Source organism: Vanessa cardui, chromosome 11, assembly GCF_905220365.1.
Source record: "Vanessa cardui chromosome 11, ilVanCard2.1, whole genome shotgun sequence".
Lineage (NCBI taxonomy): Eukaryota > Metazoa > Arthropoda > Insecta > Lepidoptera > Nymphalidae > Vanessa > Vanessa cardui.
The window spans coordinates 7,553,153-7,573,632 of record NC_061133.1 but is presented as its reverse complement, the minus strand read 5'-3'; the positions used below and the strand labels follow the sequence as shown (position 1 = coordinate 7,573,632).

The following is a 20,480-nucleotide window of genomic DNA, read 5'->3' as shown; positions in this document are numbered from 1 at the left end:
AATGTTTAAGTATTCATATATTAATGCGTTCGTTTCGTATTAATAGCACCAAAATTCTTGTTATAAATTTTAGCCGTATACAGAGACATATAATATATCATATAGTCTTTAAATAATTTTATCTATCGAAGATCATGATGTTTTTTAATGTTAAGGATTTTTTTACTTTGGTATAGGTTAGCAGACGAGCATATGGGCCACCTGACGGTAAGTGGTCACCATCACCCATAGACAAGTTGTAAGAAATATTAACTATTCCTTACATCGTCAATGTGCCACCAACCTTGGGAATTAAGATGTTATGTCCCTTGTGCCTGTAGTTACACTGGCTCACTCACCGTTCAAATCGGAACACAACAAAACTGAGTATTTGGATGAGTGGGTGGTGCCTACGCAGACGGGCTGAAACAAACACACTTTTTATATATTTACCATATATATTGCAATGACTGTTTGGTTATAAGTTTAAAGATGTTTAGTTTTGTTTTACGTGTGGGTAAATAAATCACCCTAGCGCTAAACTGAATTCACCTCTATAATCACCAGTCATAATACCCTTGTCTTCCCAATAGTGATTAATATTTTTTACTTACTATCAGGAAGGTCTTGAAATTTATAAAGTTCTTTATTGATTTTCGTCTTTATTTTTATTATATTGAGTTGCCGAATTTTCCTATCGGGAGTGTAATAGGACCAAAATATATTATCATGTCTAAATTTATAATCTGTGTTTTAGTCTATGTGTGTGATTTCGCTTAAGGTAGCTTTTTAATAATCTGTGGGCTTTTTGTCCGAGTTGTTGCCTGTTGGTGTGGTTATTGGGTTAATGATTAGTGATTACAGATTTTAAGAATATTAATGTAGTATTTCACAAAGTGTAGTGCTAGTGAAATACGTTTATGACGATTATTTTCTTTAAATGATTATAAAATAATGGATAAAATACCAAGAACTCATGAAGGTAATAATTTTCTTCCCATAGCGGACATTGTTAAATAAACCGCAATATACAGCCATTTTACTTTTTTAAAACATTTTAAACCATATTTTCATGCTAAGTGTAATATAATTGCTAATTTATATTTAATGTTAAATTATGTAAATATATTGAGTAAGTAATATTGTTTTAAACGTATCAATTACTGATATTGCCAAGCAGTACGCTACTTATTTTATCGATATAAATGTATAAATAATCGTTGTTTATTACAGCTATTGAAGCACAAATTCGTGAAATACAATCGAAAAAAAATGAACTTCCTGAAAATGGTTCAGGAAAAGGAGTGTCTCTGGGTGAAACATATTATGACAATGACATATACGATAATGCTGGACAAGTAGGCAAATCCAGGTATGATGGTTATGTGACATCAATTGCTGCAAACGATGAAGTGGAAGATGAAGACGTCGAGAATGTGCCAATTTCACAAAAGAGGCCTGGTTATACAGCACCAGCTTCTTTACTTAATGACATAGCTCAGGTTCATTGTTATTTCTTACTTAAAACACTTTGATTTGTTTAAATTTTATATTGAGTTTTTAATGTTCATTTTGTTTATAGAGTGACAAAGACTATGATCCCTTTGCCGATAAGAGGAGGCCTACTATTGCAGATAGGGAAGATGAATATCGTCAGAAAAGGCGTCGGATGATTATATCCCCAGAACGATCAGATCCATTTGCTGAAGGTGAGTTTCATATAAGAGAGTCTCTTATTGTATTTATTAAAAAAATATAGAAGTTCTATTAATTTAATGTTCGATTAATGTTGATATTGATTGTGTTGTTTAACAAACAGATATTAAGCAATGCCCCATTATAAGAGATTTTTAATACTCCTTTTCACTCCTCCAAATTAAGTTAAAAACCTTGTGTTAGAAGTGAAGACGACAATAGCCCAAGAGGACAGAATCATTCAGACTTTTTACATATCTAGATGAGTCTTAAATATTAGCCCCATAGGTGATTCCAAATATAATTTTTTATTATTAATCCATGGATAGATATTGTTGATAGTTGTTGTAATGTTTTGTTTTTGAAATACTCATATAAAATTTTTTACAGGTGGTAAAACACCGGATGTAGGCTCCAGAACCTATACAGAAATAATGAAAGAGCAGTATTTACGAGCCGAAGAAACAGAAGTAAGTTTTTTTATAATCCAGTAGTTGTATTAATGCTTTAAATATGAAAAAGACACATTATTTTTTAATATAATTACAGTTACGAAAAAAACTATTAGAAAGAGCAAGAGAGGGGACATTGAAACCTGTGGCTCAGTCAAATGGTGAAGCGACTAAACCCACAGCAGCCAAACGCAAAGGTCGATGGGATCAAAGTTCTGAGGATACCCCTTCTGTGAAGAAACCAGTTGTAGCAACCACGCCCAGTTCTCAAGCTACACCTTCTTGGGAAAATGAGGTTTGTATAGTTTTTATTTTTATGTAGGTATGTGAGTAAATTTCCAAATACTGATAATACTTTTGATTAAATTAGCGGGGTGCTTGGGAGGAGACACCTGGTGGGGGAGGTCGTGGTGGAGAGACGCCCGGTGCAACACCATCCGCTCGAGTTTGGGACGCCACGCCAGCGCATCTGACTCCAGGTCATGCTACACCCGGTCGAGAAACTCCCGCGCACCATGCATCGCGACGTAACCGCTGGGATGAAACCCCTAAAACTGATAGAGGTAAGGTTAAACATTTAAATGAAATATGTTTGCTTTAATGATGGATCAAAATGTAACTATTAATATTTATTAATAGTTACATTTTGATCCATCTTCATTTTCATTCACACTTATTTAAGTGTGAATGAAAATATAACAATTACTATTGCATAATGTTAATACACAACTATGAAGCCCTTTCATGTAAAATTTATTAGATATGCTATTTATATTTTCTTCATCTTACAATATATGTAATATGGAAATTTTTCTTTTTTCCTAATTCCATCGAAATAGGCAAAAGGTGGAATTACTAATTCCTTAACATAATTACTAAAGTTATTAATTTCGGGATATTAACCATGTTTTTTAATTTTATTCGGTGGAGCTCGATATTTCGACATTATCTACGAATGTCTTGTCCACGAGACTGTATCGTAATAAATCTCGTAAAAATAACCATGTGAATTTAAAATCCTTAACATAATTCCTTAAAAAAAGACCAAAAATTTAAATTCATGATAACATGCATTTTAAAGAATTAAAAATTAAAGACATACATATTTTAATAATAAGTTCTACTTTGTTTGCAACCTACCTATAATATTTGCTCATGTTATACAACATTTGCAAGGCTCATTTCTTTTGCAATATATTATACATAGTTGCTTAATGTAGCACAAAAAAATTACAAAGCCAATTTAAATTATTCATCTTATTAGTTAAAATAAAATCAATTTATTTGAAATTTTATAGAGACTCCTGGTCACGCAAGCGGATGGGCCGAGACACCACGTACAGACCGCGGTGCTGGAGTCGATACAATTCAAGAGACTCCGACGCCGGGCACAAAGCGTCGATCCCGATGGGATGAGACTCCGGGCGCTACTCCGGCCGCGGCCACGCCCACTCCATCGCACGCCACGCCCTCGCACGCGACCCCTTCACACGCCACGCCCTCACACGCGACCCCCACGCCGCACACGCCCATCTTTACACCTGGCGGTGTAAGTACACTTGTAAACCCCTTATTTTTGAATTCGGTCAGAAATCTGTAATTGGTAAAAAGTATAAATTTTTATCATTTGTAGGGTTAACTGTGCTATCTGGATTAGTAGCTTACTATTTAACTTTATGCTGGGACCCTTTGAGTAGTGTTGCAGTTAACATAAACATCAATCAATAATAAAATTAGAAGTCCATTTATACACCAAATTTTATGCGAGTTAAATATGAGAAAAGCCAGTATATATTAATTATAAAATGAAATAATACTAGAATTACATAATAAATATGTTTATATTTTTTAGTCTACTCCAGTGGGTGTGAAGGCTATGGCTATGGCTACGCCTACCCCAGGCCACATAGCCGCAATGACGCCGGAGCAACTTCAAGCTTACCGTTGGGAAAAAGAAATAGATGAGCGAAACAGACCCTATACAGATGAAGAACTCGACGCCATGTTCCCAGCCGGGTACAAGGTTTTGCCTCCGCCGGCTGGTAAGTACCGTATACTTTTGGGATTCATGTCTTTTTTTTAATTATTATTTAATTTTAAACAACTTAAAATCGATATAAGGCACAGGTAAACTCTTAGTAATTTATCATAACTTTAGTTTCAGGACACATGTATTAAAAGCCAACATCAAAGTCACGGATGTACATCGACGTAAAAGTGTCAATCACAATACATGTGTTGTTTAATTTTAAATATCAAAGAACCAATTTTAATAATACATTTTTATTTCAGATGAATGATGACAATAAGGCTTTACAGTCATGCCGTCGGATAGACATCCAGATTGTGCTTTAATTCCTCAGTTGCCGTTTTGTATATTTAGCAGAGCATGCAAAAACTATGCAAAACCATGTAGTTTTACGATTGCATCGTTAATCTTTTATGTTGTTGCCCAGGTTATGTTCCGATTCGGACCCCGGCTCGTAAGCTGACCGCAACGCCCACGCCTTTGGCTGGTACCCCAATCGGCTTTTTCATGCAGACGGAGGAAGTGGGGGGGTCGGCGGCCGCCGCGGCGCGCCTCCTCGACCCGCAGCCCAAGGGTAGTCAGCAGCTGCCCTTTATGAAGCCCGAGGATGCTCAGTACTTCGACAAACTTCTCATAGAAGTAGACGAGGAATCACTTTCACCAGAGGAATTAAAAGAGAGGAAAATCATGAAATTGCTGCTTAAAATTAAAGTAAGAATAACTACATAATAACTTGATACATGATACATAATCAATGATAAAGGCCTGAAAGATGATGATAATACATACAAGTGAATTAGTTTTATTAAAATAAGCATACAATTTATTTATTTTATTTTCATAGAATGGTACCCCGCCAATGTGCAAAGCAGCGCTACGTCAAATCACTGACAAAGCCCGCGACTTCGGTGCTGGCCCACTCTTCAATCAGATTTTACCATTGCTTATGAGCCCCACTCTTGAAGACCAGGAGCGCCATTTGCTTGTCAAAGTCATTGACAGAATTCTCTACAAGTTGGATGATTTGGTTCGCCCTTATGTACACAAAGTAAGTTATTGTTTCTTAAGCCCATATCTTTAAAAAAAAGCAATTAATTTCAAAATATAATATATTTTCGTTTCATAGATTTTGGTTGTAATAGAACCACTGTTGATTGATGAAGATTACTATGCGCGTGTTGAAGGACGTGAGATTATTTCGAATTTGGCTAAAGCTGCCGGCTTGGCCACTATGATATCTACAATGAGACCTGATATCGACAATATTGATGAATATGTGCGGAACACCACTGCTAGAGCTTTTGCTGTGGTTGCATCTGCTCTCGGTAAGTAAAATGAACAATATCAAATATCTTATACTATACAAATATATTATATTATATATACTACATCTAAACTTTCTCTTCAATACATTTTGCAGGTATACCGTCACTGTTACCATTCTTGAAAGCTGTTTGTAGATCTAAAAAGTCATGGCAAGCTCGGCACACCGGTATCAAAATCGTGCAACAGATTGCCATTTTGATGGGATGTGCCATTCTACCACATCTGAAATCACTTGTCGAAATTATTGAACATGGTAAGTCGACTTGTTTACTATAGTATATATTAAATACGTATCATGTAAAGTAAATTAAATTAAATATGTTTTATTCAAAAACAGGATTGGTAGATGAACAGCAGAAAGTGCGAACGATTACTGCTTTAGCCAGCGCCGCGCTGGCGGAGGCGGCCACGCCCTACGGTATCGAATCCTTCGATTCCGTGCTCAAGCCCTTGTGGAAGGGTATCAGAACACATCGCGGTAAAGGGTTAGCCGCCTTTCTTAAAGCCATTGGTTACCTTATACCTTTGATGGATGCAGAGTACGCGAACTATTACACGCGTGAAGTGATGCTTATTCTTATTCGTGAATTTCAGTCACCCGATGAAGAAATGAAAAAGATCGTCTTAAAGGTGCGTTGTCTTTTATACTTGCTTATTGTAATAAATTATATATAAAAGCCAACATTATTTCTCAAAAATATATAAATATTTTAAAATAATGTGTTTAAATACATCTATTAGTAAAACAAACTTTTCTGATTATTATTTCGAAATCTCCCCTAAAGTAATATAATAAAGTAATAAATTTTATAATTATAAATAATATTTACCTTTAAATACACATTCAAATTATATGATTTTTTCTGCAGGTAGTGAAGCAGTGTTGTGGTACTGACGGTGTTGAACCTCAATATATTATGGATGAAATTCTTCCACACTTTTTCAAACACTTTTGGAACCATCGGATGGCACTCGATCGTCGTAATTACAGACAACTGGTCGATACTACTGTAGAAATAGCCAACAAGGCATGTATTTTGACAGTGATATGTTTACTTTTCTCTAAATATTAATATTATAATATTTATATTGTACCGTAACATGTGTTGAAATAGACAAAATCGAAAATTTCAATAAGAATATACTAAAGGTGTCCTATACTATAACATCGCGGATGAACTCAAAATTCAGTAATTAATTATATACTAATATTTTAGGTCACATTTTTAATTTGCGCATATAATTTAAACTTAATAACCATAACACTTAATCCACAAAGGAAAATAAGTTCAGCATTTCTCTATCGTTCTTTTAATTGTATTATGTCGCATTAAGCGTCTTGTTAAGATGAAAATATTATTTTTTAGGTCGGTGCATCAGAAATTATTAACAGAATTGTCGATGATCTGAAAGACGATAATGAACAGTACAGAAAAATGGTAATGGAATCTATTGAAAAGATCCTTGCTAATTTAGGCGCCGCGGATATTGACTCTAAACTTGAAGAAGCCTTAATTGACGGCATACTGTACGCATTCCAAGAACAAACCACAGAGGTGAGTAATTCTATTTTATTATTAAGTATTTCAAAACTGAATCTTGCACATTAATTTAAAACTAGTAATTAATAAGAAATCAATAAGACAAGTTATATATTTTAAATACACAAAATATATAAGTTTTTAATGTTTTCATCAGGATGTCGTAATGTTAAACGGATTCGGGACAATAGTAAATCAGCTAGGCAAACGCGTGAAGCCTTATCTGCCACAAATCTGCGGTATCATCCTGTGGCGTATGAACAACAAATCGGCGAAGGTCCGTCAACAGGCTGCCGATCTCATTTCCCGGATTGCAGTCGTAATGAAAACCTGCCAAGAGGTACTTGTTATTTTTTTCACGTAATATATTTTTTTTATTATAAAATAAATTAAATATATTTGTATGTGTTGTGTGTTAATCATTGAAATAAACCATTTTATGTTTTACCAGGAAAAATTGATGGGGCATTTGGGTGTCGTACTATATGAATATTTAGGTGAAGAATACCCAGAAGTACTGGGATCTATATTAGGCGCACTGAAAGCCATAGTTAATGTTATTGGTATGACGAAGATGACGCCGCCCATCAAAGACCTTTTGCCCAGATTGACACCGATTTTGAAAAACAGGTACTTGATACTAAGTAATAGTTGCTTCTTCTTAACTTGGATTTTGGCTCATATGTCTCATATTTTAAAATGAGATCAGATCAAATTAATGACTAAAATTTCGTGTGTTAATTTTTCAGGCATGAAAAAGTGCAAGAGAATTGCATTGATTTGGTCGGGCGAATTGCGGACAGGGGTCCGGAGTTTGTATCGGCGAGAGAATGGATGAGGATTTGTTTCGAACTGCTTGAACTGCTCAAAGCACACAAGAAAGCTATTAGGCGAGCGACGGTGAATACGTTCGGTTATATCGCTAAAGCTATCGGTCCACATGACGTGTTGGCAACGCTGCTCAATAATTTAAAAGTGCAAGAGAGACAAAACAGGTAATTAGAATGGTGTTTAGTTATATACTTTTAATCATATTTAAAAGGTTATTAAATAAATTTGTTTTGTTTTATAGTATTTTTTTAAATTTAATAACTGTTTTTCAGAGTGTGCACAACAGTGGCCATTGCTATTGTAGCAGAAACATGTTCTCCTTTCACCGTGTTACCGGCTTTGATGAACGAATACAGGGTGCCAGAGTTGAATGTGCAAAATGGTGTTCTGAAGTCATTGTCTTTCTTGTTTGAGTATATCGGTGAGATGGGCAAGGACTATATTTACGCCGTTTGTCCACTTCTCGAAGACGCTCTTATGGACAGGTACAAAATAGCAAATAAGATAGACATTTACATTAAATACATTTTTCAAGTATTAGTCATACTTGGATGATATTGACTTTAATTTTTCTGCTAATTAGTCTACAGTACCACTTGTTTGGTCACAAGCATTTAATAATCGCAGCATATAAATTTCTCCTCTAATCATGTGTTTATTTGATTTACAGAGACCTTGTTCATCGGCAGACTGCATGCGCAGCTATAAAACACATGGCTCTGGGTGTATATGGATTTGGTTGCGAAGATGCTCTCATCCACCTCTTGAATCATGTCTGGCCTAACATATTTGAAACATCCCCCCATCTCGTACAAGCCTTTATGGATGCTGTAGAAGGCATGAGAGTGGCTCTTGGACCTGTTAAGATACTTCAATATGCCTTACAGGTATTTAAATATTATATTTATATGTTTTATTTTTAATCTGTGCTGCTGTTTGTAAATTGTGTGATAATAATTTATTTCTATTATTTCAGGGTCTATTCCACCCCGCAAGAAAAGTCCGCGATGTTTATTGGAAGATATATAACACTTTGTATATTGGAGGTCAAGATGCTTTGGTGTGTGGATACCCCCGAATACAAAATGATCCAAACAATCACTTTATTAGATATGAATTAGATTATTTGTTGTAACACGTTTATTAATACATTTATGCGTGTGGCGAAAGGTGTTTCATTTAGTTATTCTAAAGTTAATGGGATACAAATTAAAAGTATTATGATTGAAAATTACTGTTTTAACATTTCACCTACATTGTACACTTGTTTTCCGTGCGGGACTGTAACTATACATAGTTCAAGTCCCGCACGGCTTTGGAGAAAATTATACAATTTATGTCCTACACAGCACTCGCGAATAATGTAGCTTTCTACCAGTGAGATTACTTCCAACAAAAAAAACATACTATATAGTATACTTTACCAAAAAACTCCCTTGATGTTTTCAATAGAGTAGGTATAATTACACTTGCTTCGCAATATATAGTTTCCAACAATATTATGTATACTACGACACAAATAAGATGTAGTAGCATCGGCAAATTCAATAAACCCGACAAACGATTTATACAACCAATAGAAATAGCTCCCTATCGCGCCATTCGACGCTATTCGTCGATATAGATCGTCACGTCAGTTCAACCTGTGAAAGTGAGTGCGTGTTAATCGACGTGTCAAATTGACGGATGTATTAGCTCGTATGATATTACAAGTTATTACCTTTGTGTAAAAATCATTTTTACATAAGAAATAAATATATATAATTTGAAATAGCGTACTTAATTTGGATGTGATTTGTTTTACGATTTTTGCCGATGCTACATCTAAGTTGTGTCGTACTATACATATATATTCACAATAATACATAAATATAATTATACAAATTTTCGAAAGATTATATACTATGGTATATATTATATGGATGGTATACTAATAACATCTATATCTGGACTTAGCTAAGTTAATATATAATTCCGGTATTCGATTCTGTAATGAGATTTCACAGCTACTTATTAAAAAATTTAAATCTCATATCAAAAACAAATTGATAAATAAGGCATAGTAATTATCTAGCTAGCAAAAGTTTAGTATTTATTGACTAGGCAGGATATATTGAAAAATATTGTCGTTTATCGACATGGTCTGTAATTAAGATAGGTAGTAGAATAGAGTAACTGAGTTCCTTGCCGGTTCTTCTCTAAAAAATCTCTTAGAAACAGTGTGACGTAACATGACGAGTCAAAGTGCTTCTATGAACTTAATTGTATAAAGATTAATTTGTTGAAATACTAAATTATTATAAAACAATCTGTATTAATTATGTATACTAATATTATATATGTGAAAGTAAGTCTGTCTGTCTGTAGATTAAACCGCTAAACCGAATTTGATGAAATTTGGTATGAAGAAAAATTTAACTTTTTAAGGACATAACCTACATTTTTTTGCCTGACATGACAAGTAACGCCCCAAATAGGGCGACAACTAGTATCAATATATTGTCATCATGCTCAGTAATAAAAAAAAAAAAAATTATAACTAGAGTGGAGATCGCGTCTCGGCAAACTTAGTGTAGAACGTCCTCAGGCACAGTGGCAATTTGGTGGAGCACGACTTACGCAAGACAGCTGGCAGAAGGTGGTTGAGAGTAGCCCAAGAACGATCTATGTCCAGCAGTGGACGGAAATGGACTGATTGATTGTTTGATATTATATTGTATAAGTATAATGTAATAATGCATTACAATATACTGTAAAAAATAATTGAAATTTATTGTTTTAACTTTAATAAACACAATACTTCTTTCATAATATCATTTATTCATTATTCTGATCATGCTATGTATATATATTTTGTATATGATTTAATGTAGCTATAAAACTAAAAATTAAGTACAAAGGAACTTGAAACAATTTTATGACTAGATCATTTATCTTAGAATAAAGTATATACTAATAATAAACTAAAAATATAATGAGCAGTTTTTTGGAATAAAGAGATACACGTTATTCGAAAATTCGACTTTGGAGTTTAAAGAATATCACAAATATCGCTTAAACATCTAAGGTACAAAATTTAATAAAATAATTAAGGAATGCATTGTCATATAACTGCCATAAATTTATAGTACTCATGTTATCTTAAATATAACGCATGCACAATATATTAATAATTAAAGCAATAACAAGCAAAACTCTGTCAAAAGTTTATCATTGAGATGAACAGATTCTCGCTGAGACATGAACTAAAGGTCCGCAGTGAACTTCTTGCCAGGCGATGCCGGCTACGTTGTCCGCAGTTACACCGAGGCGCCTTTGGAGTACACCATCATTTCTTATCGCCCATACTTCTTGCTCTTTACACGACACGTGTTTAAATGGTAATTCACAATCTGAAAAACGGACAGTAATTTCATATACACAACTACCTACGACACTCATACGAATGTTTCGACACATCAGGAAAATAATACCACTAATAATATGTTATTAATTTTTAAAGTTAGAATTTTTTTAGCACCTTATGTTTACTTTCATTTTATCCATTAACAACAGATGCAAGTTACCTGTTAAATATTTCCACTGCTTGCCTTCATGCAGGTTGCTAGTAATGCCAGTTCTTACAGCAATAATACCATTTGTGAGGATAACCCATGCCGAATTCTGTGATAGTGATACCAACTTTGCACCAATATTAGTTTTATGGCTAAATGGGAGGGCGCATTTAGGAGCTTCGATTAATTTCCAATTTGAACCACCAGGGTTCTCTTTTGTAACACCATCTCTGTAATATAACTCTCCTTTTCGACCTACGGCCCATACCAAATTATTGACGGTACTTATTGCAACAAGTGTATGAGGGCAATTTATGTGTTCCCAATGAAGACCCTAGAATAAATAGTGATAATTGATATTTGAAAATATGGCTGTGTGGTTTAATGCACAAACAGTTACAAAAAATACATATTAGAGCAATGAACGCAATATTTTAAAATGAAATGAATAACTTAACGCCGTAGATTAATTTTACAAATACCGTTGGTGTAGCTGCTGTGACTCCAGTTCTATAAATTGCATCACCAGCTAATGTGACAGCCCACAAAGATACTTCTTTTTCATGAGCCTAAAAAAACATATTTTATTTGTATTTAGTTTTTACAAAATAGAGACAGAAAAAAACATCAGGTAATTCATTTATATTACTATACTAACCCACAATGAAACATCAAGTAAGGCAGTACTTCCAGCTCTAACCCATGGACCTTCTGTGACAATTTGAGCTTTTCTGTACCATCTTCTACGTCTCACACAGTCAGTAAAGACTTTCTTTCCATGGTAAGGAGCAGGAAAATCTGTTGCATACTGCCAACCTTCACCATCTACTCCACCTGGAGTATTGTAGTCTATCATCCATTCAGAAATCTGTTGGGTGAAAGTTTTATATATAAAGCACAATAAAAGTAGTAAGTACTAATAATAATTAAGTGAACATTATAGGGTACTTTCGGTGGTGAAATATAAATTATGAAAGTTGATGTATTACTTTAGTATACTAAATTAAAAAGTCGTAAATTTTAATTTACATGTAACATGATCTAAAACACGATCCGCCATTGTGTGACGTAAGTGCGGCAAATACGGTCAGTTCAGTGTTAAGTTATTATCAGCTAAACTATATCTATCAACTTTAACGTCAAGGATTTACTTCAACATTAAATTTAGAAAAATCAAAGTAAATTTCATTTGTATGTGTTTTTTTAATTAAAATGTAAACCGGATTTGTGTGTACCGGATTTTTATTAAAATGAACAGAATGCCGGTCGTATTTATGAATATGGACTGTTATTTTATACAGCTGTGACGTCACCAAAATGACTGACAGCGTTTTTTGCGGCAAGAAAAAGATTTAAAATTTTATTTTATTTTCGGACAAGAAAAGGTGTTTATTTTGCCAAAATATATTTTTTGTGGCTTTTTATGAGGATATACAACATTTTGAAGTACTATTTTAAACACCATAGAATACACAATTATGATGTTTACTGGAAAAACTTCTAATGATTATATTATTTGAAATTGCTATACAAGTTTATCATAGTAAGGATGTTTTTTAAGAAAATGTTCATATTATTTTAATCATCCCAAATAAATTTAAAAGCATAATTAAATCATGATCAGGAAATAATTACCCAGTGCCAGTGTCGGCTAAGTAATTTTGTGTGTTCCCTGGTTCTTTTATGTTTGCCTGTAACATCACTCCACATGAAGCGATCAGTTGGAAGACCAGTTGAAGTATAACCAGACAAAGGGTTCCATCTTTGATTTTCATAGACGCAGTAAGTTTGTGTATCTGTCATTGCATGAATACCTTCATTACCTCCAATTCCTGTAAGTAAATATATATTGATATGAGAACTTTTTTTTTATTCAAACTGAATTATTAATAGCAATTTCGAATATTAGTACCTTTAAGAACACCACCACCCCAACCACCTGTATAAACCCATACTCTATGGTCATGAGATATTCCCCAAATTACACCATTTTTACAACATTCAACTTTTCGTAAATAGCCTCCCATCATACGCCATATCATTTCATCAGGTCCAATAATAGCACTTGCGGAACTGTACTCTAATGTGTATAACTTGAGTGGTCCCATGATTAATAAAGATGTGATACTTTCTGGACTTATTCTATGTTTGAAAGAGCAAAAGTGAATTTCATTAACATTTATTATAAATCCGTTACTTTCACATGTTATTTTAATAGTAAACTCTTGACCAGGCTTCAAAGGCAAGACATGTCGCTCTTCTGTTCCCCAGTAACCAGACTTTTTCGTATTACAAACAACAGTAGATTCATCAAATCTAACATTGAAATGTAACGGTATTTCAGTTACTTCAGTTTCAATGTTATGCCTTTGTTTTTTAATCTCAGGGCCTTGCAAATTAATGTGAAATCGATTAATTTCATCGAATAAACATCCTGTCATATTTAGTACAGTGCCAGGTGGAAAGTTATTGTGTAAAGTTGTTGTAAAGCCTCTTATAATGTCTTTACCAAAAACTTGAAACTCTTTAGTGTAGCTGCCATTTTTATCAGTATTGTGTTCTGCTGGCTTTGGATCCCAGTTGAGTACATCACCAGAATTTGTTATGACCCATGCTGAATGATTTGATGGTTTACCAGATAGAGCATTGATCTGAGATGAAATGTCTACTAAGACATTAAGCCATTCTTCTTGCTCCATTTCAGATGAAAATTGAATTTTAATAATTTTTTGATTTTGACTTGGAATTGTTAATGTAATTCGAGGACATCCAGGTTCTGATGATGTTATAATACTGGTTATTTCACCTAAATTAAGTATGAATTTAATAGTTCCATCTGGTTGAAACACTGATAAGGTTCCAGTATTTTCTGAAGCATGCCAATATAGTGATAATATAGAATCTTCACTGGAGTTATTTTCACATACCAATCTAGCTTCACAACTTCGAGTCCAACCTTTCATTTCAATTGCTAATCCATAGTTGCTGTGATCAACATCTAAAATATTTCTACTTTTTAAAGAATCAAGAATTTGGAATCGCCATTTAGCTGTAATATCTGTGTTGTATGCATTTTTGGAATCTGTAAACCAATGTGGTGCCTGAACAGTGTCTATAGAACAAGCTCCAGCTTCTATAAATGTCCATGTTGCATCACAAGTTCCCCAAGCTGTCTGACTCACTTCCTCATCAAAATACATTCCAGAATCTAAATCAAAAACACTACTGTCACTGTCTGGTTGAGCTTCCATTCCTACTACAGAACCAACACTTCTAACAGGACTCCAAGCTCTTGGATTTTTCAATGTTGTTTCATAACTTTTTCCAGATAAATCAATATGTTCTACATTGGAGTTTTTCTTTGGTCGTATCTCTTTTGATGGCTTTAGAGGTAATGTATTTTCAATGGGTGCTGAATGTGACTCTTCCCAAGAATTTCTTAAATTTATGTTTGTCTTTAATTCTGGAACATTTTCATTCAGTAAACTTAAGCTGTGGTGCTTAGGATTTGATGATGATGAAATTATACTAGCAGAGCTAGATGTACGACTAAGTTGCATATTTGCTTGTATAGTTCTCCACCTCTTGCCAGTTAATTCAGAAGGTGTTATTCCATAACGCCAATAAATACTTTTATTAGATTCTCCAATGGCAAATACTTGATCATTAATACCAACTGAAATGTGGATCATATTTCCATTTATTTCTAACCACCCAGTCCCCATTGCAGCTGTTTCTGAATTTCCTACTAGGGTTCCCTCTATACCTTTCCTAAACCATACCCTTGTATCAGAACTAACAGCCCAAACTGTATTATATCCAACTGATACAGTAGTTAATTTGGTATCAGGAGGTGATTTAACTTCCAGCCAGGCTTCACCAGAGGGGCAATCTTTAGTTACACCTTTTCTTACTATTGCTCTTCCTGACCAAAGAAGTGCCCACACTAATCCAGTGGGTCCAACTGAAATTTGTTTTATGTCACAATTTGGAGGTATACTAACATTTATCCATTTTAAGCCTTCAGGTGATATTGTACTAACACCCACTCTATACATGACACGTCCTTGAGCAGTTATAGCCCAAACAGCCAAGGTTCCCGCAGAGGCGTATGGTATTTGATTCCCACCAATACTTACATCTATGAAAGGCTCTTGAGTCGGATCTTTATGAAGAGGTGCAATAGCACACCATGAATTCATAGCACTAAATTTTCTGTATCTAATCCATTTTCTTCGTCTTACACATGACTTCCATTGTTTCACTGGGCCGAACTGTGCAGGGAAATCAACAGCATAGGTCCACCCATCGTGGTCTAGGGGTTGGCCGTCCAATGTAAGCTCAAGTTGCCAGTCGCCTTCCCATTGCCATGCCATTGAAGGCAGTCTAATATAGTCTATTGATCTATCTTTTGTTCCATCTTGAGAAGAAAAATGGTAACGGTCCGTTGGCAAAAGTCTTCCACTAAAACCTTCTAATGGAAGCCATCTTTCATTTTCATATGATTCTTCTTTCACTCTGATCGGAATCTCTAAGCCGTGAACATGTAAATATATTTGTCGATCCCCACCGACTGCCCACAAAAAGTGTGGAACCGAGGATAATGTTTTAAATTCTAAACCAAGATACATAAATTCTCTCCAACAAGACCCGCTCGTAGAAAGAGCGTACACCTTACCCTCATTGTTTATAGCAAACAAAAGTGAATTGCTGCTCATATTGTAGAAAAGTATGTAATATGGGCGTTCCTAACGATTTAAATGAAATGTTTGTACATTATTGATGAAAACACTTCTAACAAGCGAAACATATTTCAAATAAAATCTCTTGACTTGCACTTTCTGTCCTTAATTATAAATTGTAAGAATTATTGTAAGTTGTAATAGTAATTAATATCTAGTTTCGTTTGTACGTATTTGAAATTGGTAGATCTTTGAGTAATCAATCGTTGAGATAATATTTTAGCGACATTTTACTAAATTTTGACATTGACATTTTCCACAGAAAATATCCGTTTTACCGATTCAATAAGGAATCGTTGCCTGACTGTCGGATCCTATACATGAATAAAAATATCAAGAGCATTTCGGATAATATCAGTTTACACTTTATATTATATTATAATAGTTATTCTACTAGCAATATACACTAGTTTCACGCAGGTGTACTAGTTCTGAGAACCTACATATATTGCTCTCGATTCATGTTATATAGTCGTGAAATTTTCTATAAAACTTTTTATGAATAAAGGTATTATACATATTGACTATATAGTCATAAAAGCGATAACACTCTCGTGAATCAATCTTTCTTGTAAAAATGTCTTACATCAGTATAAATCTTGTAGCCTTGCCAAATTCCAATAAGTGATGTAGGTATTTCTTTGCATGTACGAACGACTCGTGGACGAATAAAAATAAATAAATAATCTTGGGAAAGTTGAAAATGTTGTAATTTTTGAATTTACTTTATCTATCCATCTTAACCAGTGGGCTTGTGGAAATGTATGTATTTAGTGACTTAAAAACTGCAATTACACGTGATGGGATTGTTCTGGCGATAAAAAAAACTTTAGTACTTGCAAAATTTTGTCTTATTACAATATCTTGAAATGCTGTGGACACCTGTATTGAATCAAATTTAAACAGCAGTTTTAAGGAAAGTTGATTGGAATCTCTGTATTTAATCATGTCTATTTTGATTACAATAAATGAATGTACAGCACGGCATCCAAGTTACTAGAAATTATTTTCATCAAAGTTTAATTCTTGGGAAAATGGTATAATAAAAATGCAGAATTAATTTAAAAAATTTAATTAGTCATCGAAAACGTTAAAATTATATTTTAATAAATCGTAACCATACATAAAGTACACTATAAAAATAGTTTTATTTTTTAATAAATTTGCAATGTTGAATTATTTTAGGAATTTCGCAAATTCAATTATAATATAAAATTTCAATCACACTACGGCATACGTAAATTGTCATTAAAAATTAAAATTTGCTTTGAGATTAATACCTCCGATTTAATTAAAAACGGCAAATAAAAGATTATAAAGTGAGTCAAGTGTGTTCTTTTTTAAATTCATACTTATTGTAATAATTCAGGTACACACAAAATTGTTTGGTAGTTCAAAAGGGGTAAAAGGAAATAAGTTAAAATTTTAACAGGTCAATAACGAGGTGTATTGCAATTTTAAATTTTAAGGGGAATTAACGCATGCATGAACCATATAAAATGTTTTTTAAATAAAATACTTTATTTAATAAATTAAATATCAATTTCTAAAATTTTAGTATATGCAAAAATATGTCTATATATAAAATTGTGACTTTTATCATTAACGAAATAATTTAAAGTATATATATTTATACTTAAATTATTCTTATTTTGATTTTATTAATTTTAAGTTAAACTAGAATTATACTGTCCATATAAATACTTTTTCAATATATTTTAAAAATTAATAACCTTTTTCCCATATTCAGGTATAAATACTGTGTAACATTATGTAACATTAAATTAAATACATACGTAAAGTATACATTATTCTAACATGCAATTTAATTGCAAATACCTGTATTGTAGGAATCACATGTCAATCTTTGAGATTATTACACCTACTAACTAACTTTTTATAAATTTATTCAAGCTAATTTTACTCATAACAATACATACATATTGTTGTGTTATGTACATATACTTAAAAAAATAATAATGATTCATACCTTTATACGTACTTTTGTTGTTGAGGTCAGAATGGTATTATTTTTAATGTAATACTACATGTAAAGGTAATACTACACTTCCAAGATGTTGAAAGTTATAATATTCTAATACTGCTCAAAATACTTATAAATAATAACAAAGAATAATAAATTGCTCTAAATATTGCATAATGTCCACTAAAGCTTGCACTTACACATCTGTGCTTTTTTAACTACTTTTAAGTTTTTTGTAAGTCCTATATAAATAAGAAACTCGATAACAAGCATATTTGTATTAGTGCTCTTGGCTGAATATAACTGTAAATGTATATAATCTAGTTTCAAAATTTACAGTATAAATCTGTTTTTGACTTGTGCTATATGATGTCATATGCCATGATGTTAAATAATTTATTAAGCACTTAATAATTGACCAGATTGTTTTTTAGGAAGTAAAGCAACATTATCTTTTTCTAAATGTTTCATATAAGCCAAGAAGCATGTCCACATGAGACTACAAACACTAATAAATGGAACTCTATTTTTTTCAGGTATTAAACAGAAGTTAATCATTGCAACTGCTGGCCAGATAGATGCACCTACCTGCAATAATGTACATTAAATATTAATACCAAGCTTATATTGATGTTTTAACTAATGTGTATTTAAATAACACATACACTTAGTACGAAAAACTTAAATGAAAAAATAATATATTAAGAAGTATAGATATAAAAGTACCTTATAAGTAGGCCAGAATTTGGTGTTTACTTCTGCAACTGCTTCGTTAAAAGTCTTGAGTTCTAATAAACTCATACCAAAGTAGAAACTGCACATTGCAAATGGAGTATATGTAATGGTTTCAAAAAATGTCTAAAAAATACATATATAGATAAATATTTAAATTATTCAAGGTAAAATTGATACACTAACCAATAAATATTCATAAGCATTTATCAAATGTACCTTAAAGGCTGCGGCTTTTACAGTATTACCAGGCCACATTATACTAGCAATTGTTAACCAAGTATAAAGTGTGGGAGCAACATAGCAGGAACCATATAAACCAAAGCGAGCACATCTCAACCAATCATAATTATCATCAGAGTCTGCAATAAGAAATATGGATTCACAGCTTAAATTCTATATTAATGTACTTTGGGTACAACTTATTACTTAAGCTTACCAAAACGTTTTCCCTCAAATGTTTGTTGTATAAAACTAGATATAGGCCAAATAATACCATATGATGCCATGCCACGAAGAATAGGATACTTTTTAAATGCTACAATCACATTTTTGCTAAACACAGACATTTTCAAATATAATTATATAACAAAACTCCTAAAATATTTACTATAACCTTTAACTATTTTTGGGAATACTTATAGCGTTAATTTTTTTGACCATGTGCCAACTGTATGTAACACGTGTAGGTAATATTTTGTGAAACAAATTAAAATAGATATCGTCTAAGGTAAGCACGACCATAATACTAATGTGCATTTTACTTCCGACAACGATTAATACTAGCTTAAAAAAGCTTGATAATTTTTCACTGTACGAAAATTGACATTCAGTAACTGCCACTGTCAGATTCACGTCACAAATAATAATATGTCACTTTTCTTTCTTAGTTCAGTTTATTTTTTAGTCTGACATGACATTATAAAAATTGTTTTTATAACATGCAACAATGTTTTTGAAAAAGTTCTTCAAAACGTTTATTGTCCTAATAGTCCAAGAGCCAGTGATCGACAGACTTACGTTATAGTAGCAAGATCCATATTAATGTCAGGTATACTGCTTCATCTGCTGTTGGTGAAACAGCGGTTCTCTATTCCATACGAGGGTACCCTTGAGCGTGCTATGGGATCGAAAAGCATAAAAATCGACTTTCTAAACGTGATCACAGCAAGTCTGCCCTTTTGATGTTTTTAAAATATATAGAAAACTTCAATGGCAGACACTTACTCCGGGTCCTTCTATACCTTCTAGCTATATATATAAAATAACAAGTCCTGACTGACTTACTCATAATCGCCGAGCGTAAAGTATTAAAGTTTAATTTGGTATGTAGTATCAATTTATTGAGCAGACACCCACTAAGAAAGGAATTTTGGAAATTCTACCCGTAAGGGGCTGAAATAGGGGTTAATTTTTTGGATGAAAGTCCGCCATTTTTAAAGTTAGAACCATGAAATTTTATTTTTGGGATACTGATTAAAAATAAGTCGATACCTGTTTCAGCGTTTTTGGATATTGTAATTTCTAACTAATGCATTAAGACAACACGCTGGTCCAACGTGTAATGGAGTCTTTATATTTAGATATTTACATTTTACATGTTATTTGTCAAAAA

At 33.0% G+C, this 20,480-nt stretch overlaps 3 protein-coding genes across 4 annotated transcripts; 1 reads left to right on the top strand and 2 right to left on the bottom strand.

The window, feature by feature from the left end:
- The first annotated feature begins 770 nt into the window (after positions 1-770).
- Positions 771-9,018, top strand: LOC124533441 (splicing factor 3B subunit 1). Its single transcript, XM_047108697.1, has 21 exons — positions 771-961; positions 1,213-1,481; positions 1,562-1,688; positions 2,065-2,144; positions 2,224-2,421; positions 2,497-2,689; positions 3,425-3,675; positions 3,979-4,168; positions 4,583-4,866; positions 5,000-5,203; positions 5,282-5,480; positions 5,576-5,734; positions 5,819-6,111; positions 6,351-6,509; positions 6,849-7,037; positions 7,180-7,362; positions 7,474-7,652; positions 7,772-8,017; positions 8,126-8,338; positions 8,524-8,740; positions 8,830-9,018. Exons 1-21 carry the CDS (start codon positions 934-936, stop codon positions 8,986-8,988), a joined length of 4,020 nt encoding a protein of 1,339 aa, XP_046964653.1. The 5' UTR covers positions 771-933; the 3' UTR covers positions 8,989-9,018.
- Positions 9,019-10,678: 1,660 nt separating this feature from the next.
- LOC124533521 (tectonin beta-propeller repeat-containing protein) lies at positions 10,679-16,450 on the bottom strand. Of its 2 annotated transcripts, XM_047108865.1 has the most exons (6): positions 13,320-16,419; positions 13,043-13,239; positions 12,066-12,275; positions 11,890-11,976; positions 11,420-11,741; positions 10,683-11,245 (listed from the first exon to the last, which is right to left on the bottom strand). In XM_047108865.1, the coding sequence occupies exons 1-6, from the start codon at positions 16,123-16,125 to the stop codon at positions 11,064-11,066; spliced, it is 3,804 nt and encodes a 1,267-aa protein (XP_046964821.1). In that variant the 5' UTR covers positions 16,126-16,419; the 3' UTR covers positions 10,683-11,063. The 2 variants fall into 2 exon arrangements, with proteins under 2 accessions (XP_046964822.1, XP_046964821.1); XM_047108866.1 differs by lacking the exon at positions 11,420-11,741 and having other exon boundaries at positions 10,679-11,245; positions 13,320-16,450.
- Positions 16,451-18,096: 1,646 nt separating this feature from the next.
- Positions 18,097-19,720, bottom strand: LOC124533817 (mpv17-like protein). Its single transcript, XM_047109337.1, has 4 exons — positions 19,305-19,720; positions 19,085-19,227; positions 18,860-18,991; positions 18,097-18,721 (listed from the first exon to the last, which is right to left on the bottom strand). The coding sequence occupies exons 1-4, from the start codon at positions 19,432-19,434 to the stop codon at positions 18,533-18,535; spliced, it is 594 nt and encodes a 197-aa protein (XP_046965293.1). The 5' UTR covers positions 19,435-19,720; the 3' UTR covers positions 18,097-18,532.
- Between the last annotated feature and the right edge of the window lie 760 nt (positions 19,721-20,480).

What these genes read in the sequence shown, in the direction of transcription:
- LOC124533521 (XM_047108865.1), bottom strand. Translation starts at nt 16,125, where the DNA reads ATGAGCAGCAATTCACTTTTGTTTGCTATAAACAATGAGGGTAAGGTG. An exon ending in TACTTGATGTTTCATTGTGG is followed by an intron (nt 11,977 to 12,065) that starts GTTAGTATAGTA and finishes ATGTTTTTTTAG; the next exon opens with GCTCATGAAAAAGAAGTATC. An exon ending in GCAGTGGAAATATTTAACAG is followed by an intron (nt 11,246 to 11,419) that starts GTAACTTGCATC and finishes TCCGTTTTTCAG; the next exon opens with ATTGTGAATTACCATTTAAA.
- LOC124533817 (XM_047109337.1), bottom strand. Translation starts at nt 19,434, where the DNA reads ATGTCTGTGTTTAGCAAAAATGTGATTGTAGCATTTAAAAAGTATCCT. An exon ending in ATTTGAGGGAAAACGTTTTG is followed by an intron (nt 19,228 to 19,304) that starts GTAAGCTTAAGT and finishes TTCTTATTGCAG; the next exon opens with ACTCTGATGATAATTATGAT. An exon ending in TAAAAGCCGCAGCCTTTAAG is followed by an intron (nt 18,992 to 19,084) that starts GTACATTTGATA and finishes TGTATTTTTTAG; the next exon opens with ACATTTTTTGAAACCATTAC.
- LOC124533441 (XM_047108697.1), top strand. Translation starts at nt 934, where the DNA reads ATGGATAAAATACCAAGAACTCATGAAG. An exon ending in TACGAGCCGAAGAAACAGAA is followed by an intron (nt 2,145 to 2,223) that starts GTAAGTTTTTTT and finishes ATATAATTACAG; the next exon opens with TTACGAAAAAAACTATTAGA. An exon ending in TGTCGAAATTATTGAACATG is followed by an intron (nt 5,735 to 5,818) that starts GTAAGTCGACTT and finishes ATTCAAAAACAG; the next exon opens with GATTGGTAGATGAACAGCAG.